This window comes from Bolinopsis microptera, chromosome 9 (assembly GCF_026151205.1).
Source record: "Bolinopsis microptera isolate Bmic1 chromosome 9, MBARI_Bmic_1.0, whole genome shotgun sequence".
NCBI lineage: Eukaryota > Metazoa > Ctenophora > Tentaculata > Lobata > Bolinopsidae > Bolinopsis > Bolinopsis microptera.
Window position 1 is genome coordinate 1,245,268 of NC_087080.1, and position 6,000 is coordinate 1,251,267.

The following is a 6,000-nucleotide window of genomic DNA, read 5'->3' on the forward strand; positions in this document are numbered from 1 at the left end:
AAATGTTGATTTCAACATAAAAATGACTTTATTCTATCATAATTGGGTATTTTCCCAGATTACATTATTTTTTTAATAGGTATAGCGCACGATGAAGGCATATGGTAGAAAATGATGAATGACAATGGCAAGTTTGTTGATAGTATAGTTGATGGACATCTTTCTGTTAAACCGACAGGTGAATACATTAATTGTTGTTGCTGAGTATACCATTAGAATTAGAAGCACAGGTCCAGATAATCTTCAGCATTTATTAACTCTTTGACTTGAAACCGTTTACTGCTCCATGTCTCAAATATGATTTGATGTATTAAATCGGGCTGTAATTCATTCATATTCCATCAAAATGCCAAAAGGCCATGAATAAGATTTTGATAAATATATTTAATAATAATCAATAAATATGACTTGTAATTATCCTGTCAGGGACCATAGCTGCTCTCCTACCCTGGCCTAAGAAATGGTATGTTTTAATGATCTTTACTGTTTTACTGACGTAAGTGATGGTGGGTGCTTGTTGGTGATGGCGGGTGCTTGTTGGTGATGGTGGGTGATGGTGGGTGCTTGTTGGTGATTGTTGGTGATGGTGGGTACTTGTTGGTGATGGTGGGTGATGGTGGGTGCTTATTGGTGATTGTTGGTGATGGTGGGTGCTTGTTGGTGATGGTGGGTGATGGTGGGTGCTTGTTGGTGATTGTTGGTGATGGTGGGTACTTGTTGGTGATGGTGGGTGATGGTGGGTGCTTGTTGGTGATTGTTGGTGATGGTGGGTGCTTGTTGGTGATGGTGGTTGATTGTGATATTAACAATATAACTATATAACCCAGGATATCATGTGATCTGATCGACGGATTGCTGCGTATTTACAACAAAGAGGCTGACGAGGAGTGCCAAACTGTGATACACTTACCTGGCTCTGAGTTTGCTGTAGACTCTAAAGAGCCGCTCCAGTTCTCGGTGGATGTTAAACATCCTCAGTAAGTTATTAGTTAATACCTTACTTTATATAATCAACAAACATTCTCAGTAAGTTAATATCTTACTTTATGCATTTAACAAAAATCCTCAGTAAGTTATTAGTTAAAACCTTACTTTGTATAATTAACAAACATCTTTAGTTTAGTAAGTTAATACCTTACTTTATATAAAGATTTAATTAACAAATACCCTCAGTAAATTAATGCCTTACTTTATATAATTAACAAACATTCTCAGTAAGTTTATACCTATATAACTTACTTACTATAATTCATTTTTTTAAAGTAATAGGAAATGTGAATGCCTATCATGGCTTTTTAGATGTCATATCTCACTTCTAATCATCTCGCTACGTAACTGAACTTAATATTCTGTTTAATGTGAGAAAGGTAGTTTGTCCGTGATGTTTAAATATTTATTGGATATTGGATATTGGATATTATTACCACTGGCACAGGAACCACTAATTTGCAGTTAAAAACGCATTATATTCCGAGACTTTTCTGAGTAATACTGCAAAATTTAACATAAAGTCGCAGACTCTAGACAGCAAATTATTTCGCAACATGAAATGCAAAGCTCGTGTCTCGGAGAGTTGATTAATTGGTTGCAACTTGTGTTGTAAGGTTTGGTAGTATTGTGGGGGGGGGGGGGGGGGGGGCGGGGGGCACAGTGCAGTGGGCAATCTAATAGGGCATTATGACTTTTGCCTTTTTATGCCTCGGGGGGGGGGGGGGGGGGGGGGGGGGCGTTGATTCTTGTAATGGTGTGACACAATGTTATACCTACTTTATTTATTTACAATATATTAACATAATAATTTATTGTAATCGTGAGAGAAGGTACCTTACCTTACATTTGATACCTTTGATCTGCTTCGTCGAAACTCGACAGGCCATCAGAGTTGCTGACCACCCCAGAGAGAAGATGCCTCTCGATCGTTACGCCAGTCCAGTATAGAATTGGAGTTCGGTGATGTGAAGCCCCGGATTGGCGGTTTATCCGGCAAGGAAAGCATGAATGCCGTCATATGATGCTTGAAGCCATCATGTTTGGAGACTGCACGTATGTGCGAAGGTATACAGTTCCAGAGTCTGGGACCCATTACACCAAATGATGTTTCATATAGAGTCTGGTGAGCAGCTGAGCTTTTTGTACGAACAGCTGGAACCTTAGCAAGGGTACCCAATCGTGGATTTACTGTGAACTGTACTTCAAGGTCGTTGGATGTGAAACCATGTAGGATTTTCCACATGTGCATGACAATGTAACGTTCTCTGCGCCTCTGAAGTGACATGAGGGACAGGGTTTTTAGGCGATCCCAATAATGGAGATGCTGTAAACCATGGATCTTTGAAGTGAAAGTTCTTTGTACACTTTCAAGCTCCTGAATTTCATACACTTTCGCCGGATTCCACAGAGGAGAGCAATACTCTAAGTGGCTACGGACTAGTGACTTGTATAGTGTTAACATAACACCAGTATTGCGAGAGTGGAAGACACTGAATACCCATGCTGCCATCTTCCTCGCTTTATCACAACTAGATCGTATGTGTGATGTCCAGGACGTATCACTGGATACTGTTATACCGAGATCACGGAGCTGATCCACAGGACTGAGTATAGTACCAGTTGATGTTCTGTATTGGAACTGTTCATGGACAAAAGGAAGCTCATAGAGAGGATTACGTTTGTTGGCAAGATGGCATATGTACTCAAACTTATCCTCATGTAGTGCCATGTTGTTTCTTGATGACCACTCAGTGACTTTGTCAAGATCAGACTGAAGCTCAGTAACATTATGTGAATCACTGATGGATCTGCAAATTCTTGTGTCGTCAGCGAAACATCTTAACGTTGAATGCAACACGCAGCTAGCAATGTCATTAATGAATATTAAAAACAGTATGGGACCTAAAACTGTTCCTTGGGGGACACCACTCATAATAAGAGCAATGATAGACATGTGACCATCTACAACAACTTGTTGACTTCTATTTGTAAGAAATGACTCGATCCAGATGATGATTTTGGGATGAAAACCATATAGCTGCAGTTTTTTGATAAGAATTTGATGATCTACTTTATCAAAGGCCTTGGCATAATCCAAGTATATAGCGTCCATGTCGTCACCATTTGATAACGCCTCGATGATGTCATCAAAATGATGAAGCAGCTGAGTGAGACAACTTTTCCCCGATCGGAAGCCATGCTGTTTGCTATTGAGGTAAGTATACAACTTAATTCTTTATATAGTTTAAATATTTCACAATCTTACAACTGGATAGTAGGTCGAGAGCTTATTGTTCTTTTGGCAGTAGGATACAGTGGGACACAGTGGGACACAGTGGGACACAGTGGGGCACAGTGGGACACAGTGGGACACAGTGGGACACAGTAGGATACAGTGGGACACAGTGGGACACAGTGGGACACAGTGGGACACGGTGGGACACAGTGGGACACAGTGGGACACAGTGGGACACAGTGGGACACAGTGGGACACAGTGGGGCACAGTGGGACACAGTGGGACACAGTGGGACACAGTGGGACACGGTGGGACACAGTGGGACACAGTGGGGTACGGTGGGACACAGCATCGTCCTACTAAGGGGAACTCTGACCAACTTTCTAATTCATATAGTGTTTTCTATAAGTAATTAAATAAGTAATTTTAAGTTATAATAAGTAATTTGTTGCTAAGTTGTTGTAAGTAATTTGTTACAATGCATACTTCAATACGACTAAGGTTAATGTTTTACATTTCTGACATTTTTCAAAGAATGAGTAATGAATTTTAAGTATTGTGAATGTTTTGTCTAGCCGACCAGGTGCACTTTTTCTTTGTTGAATCTTTTTTTTATTCATGAAAATGCACCTTGACTATACTGTGGTTATTGTTTGACCCTGTCAGTGAGTGTTTATAATACAATAATACCTTGTTTATCATAACACGTGGTATGACGTCATAACACGTGTTATGACGTCATACCACGTGTTATGACGTCATACCACGTGTTATACTGGCTGTTGAGTGCCTCGGGTGAGCACGAAACTAAGCCAAGGTATTATTTATTGTTATTATTTTTTCCGGTTTTGATTGGAAGATGTGTAATGTGATACGTACGCATGATACAATACTAGCAGGAACCCGTCTAACCCTAAAATGGTGTCAAGACTCAAGAAACTAAAACAATTATTACCTATTTAATTCGCGTTTTTGACACCACTTGGGGTACCAAATTTTGGGCTCTAAAACTCCTATTTCTTGGCCAATTTTTTATTTTTTCTTGCTGATTTGGAGGCCATTAAAGCATTTGACCCAGTCAAAAAAGTTTCAGTTGTATATCTTTGGCGGTTTTTGCAGAAATTCGCGTTAAAGTTGATGCCGTGGTGTCAGTAAAATGGCACAGATAAATATATATATATCGTCTCGCTTTATATATAGTAAGATAGTGTGTAACATAATATAGTGCGCCACTGTTATTTGTTTTGAAACTCCCCCCAGCCAGTCTGGGGTGACTCGCAGTCTGTCCTCATTTAAACACTCTTGCAACCCTTGCGGGAAATTATCGGTTACCAGTGTCCACGACTTTTCGGGAAATAATTCCTGGAAAATATTATAAACAAGACCTCCTCATATACGTCCTGCTCAGATTTGTTTATATTATCAAAGCTTTCCTTGGGAATAGAACTTTGAGTACCTCAATTGTGTCTTGTGCTATCCTCAGTGACCCTGTAAGATGGTCAGTCAAGAAAAATCCAGTCAAAACAGTGAAATTTGGGTCGCAGAAAGCTGAAATTCGAATATGTCCTACCGGTAGGACATACTCAAAATTTTCATCGCATCAAAGGTTTCTCCGGATATAATGGTTCCAGTACCTTGATAGCGACTTGTGTCACTCTCACCGACCTCACTGATTGGTCACTGGTCACAATTTCAGTGAAAACCGCGACATTTCGGTCAAGGGGGGGGGGGGGGGGGGGGGGGGGGGTGGGGGGCGGCAGAAACGGTCCTCTTCAAAAATCTACCAAAATCTCTTTTTATATTGTGATTATTTTCCGTTTATCAAACTATAAACAGTGTTGTTCGTCCAGTTGTTAAGTTCATCTAACATATTATTACCTTCCAAATGACATGGCTAAACCTAATACCATCCTCGCTAAATAGGTGAAAATCAACCTTACCACCATTCTCATGCTAGTTGTGGAGCGAATAGAGCGAATAGAACGAATAAAGCGTTGACCCTATATAGTATAGTATATAATATATTATATAATACACCTATATAATACCAGCGTGTCAATCTAGGAACAGCTGTTCTAATATCCTCTAATTGAGCTGTAACAGGTGTTCTAATTGAAGTTTAATTGACCTGTAATAGAGTAGTAAGGGCAGTGGGTCTGGGTAGTGAGGTAGTGAGGTTCCACCCGAACTCACACGCTATGTAACATGACCATGTAACAGAACGATAATATCACATGTTACCGTGTTACACACCACACACCTGAACCACGCCCACGTGCCCACGTGCGGTGTGCACCACCTCCCCGGTGTAACAAAACACGTTGTTGAAAGTTAGCTCACTTTGCTCCACTGCTCCAGGTGGTTACTCGCATATTAAACAGTTTCCACACCTTTATACAGATCTCTCTCTCTCTCTCTCTCTCTCTCTCTCTCTGTGCGACCCGTATATTATACCGTTACTTTAACTGCAGCTACTTTAACTGCAGTTACTTTAACTGCAGCTACTTTAACTGCAGCTACTTTAACTGCAGCTACTTTAACTGCAGCTACTTTAACTGCAGCTACTTTAACTGCAGCTACTTTAACTGCAGCTACTTTAACTGCAGCTACTTTAACTGCAGCTACTTTAACTGCAGCTACTTTAACTGCAGCTACTTTAACTGCAGCTACTTTAACTGCAGCTACTTTAACTGCAGCTACTTTAACTGCAGCTACTTTAACTGCAGCTACTTTAACTGCAGCTACTTTAACTGCAGCTACTTTAACTGCAGCT

At 40.4% G+C, this 6,000-nt stretch overlaps 2 protein-coding genes across 2 annotated transcripts in view; one reads left to right on the forward strand and one right to left on the reverse strand.

The window, feature by feature from the left end:
* The window catches only part of LOC134820324 (kinesin-like protein KIF2A), a 104,570-nt gene that overhangs the window by 42,125 nt on the left and 56,445 nt on the right, over positions 1–6,000 (reverse strand). The gene's annotated exons all lie outside the window — the stretch shown is intronic.
* Positions 57–6,000, forward strand: part of LOC134820840 (uncharacterized) — a 21,192-nt gene continuing 15,248 nt past the window's right edge. The window contains exons 1-3 of the mRNA XM_063831472.1: positions 57–178; positions 427–463; positions 828–977. Of these exons, the coding sequence (XP_063687542.1) occupies positions 112–178; positions 427–463; positions 828–977 (254 nt within the window). The 5' untranslated portion in view covers positions 57–111. The remainder of the gene's footprint in view (positions 179–426; positions 464–827; positions 978–6,000) is intronic.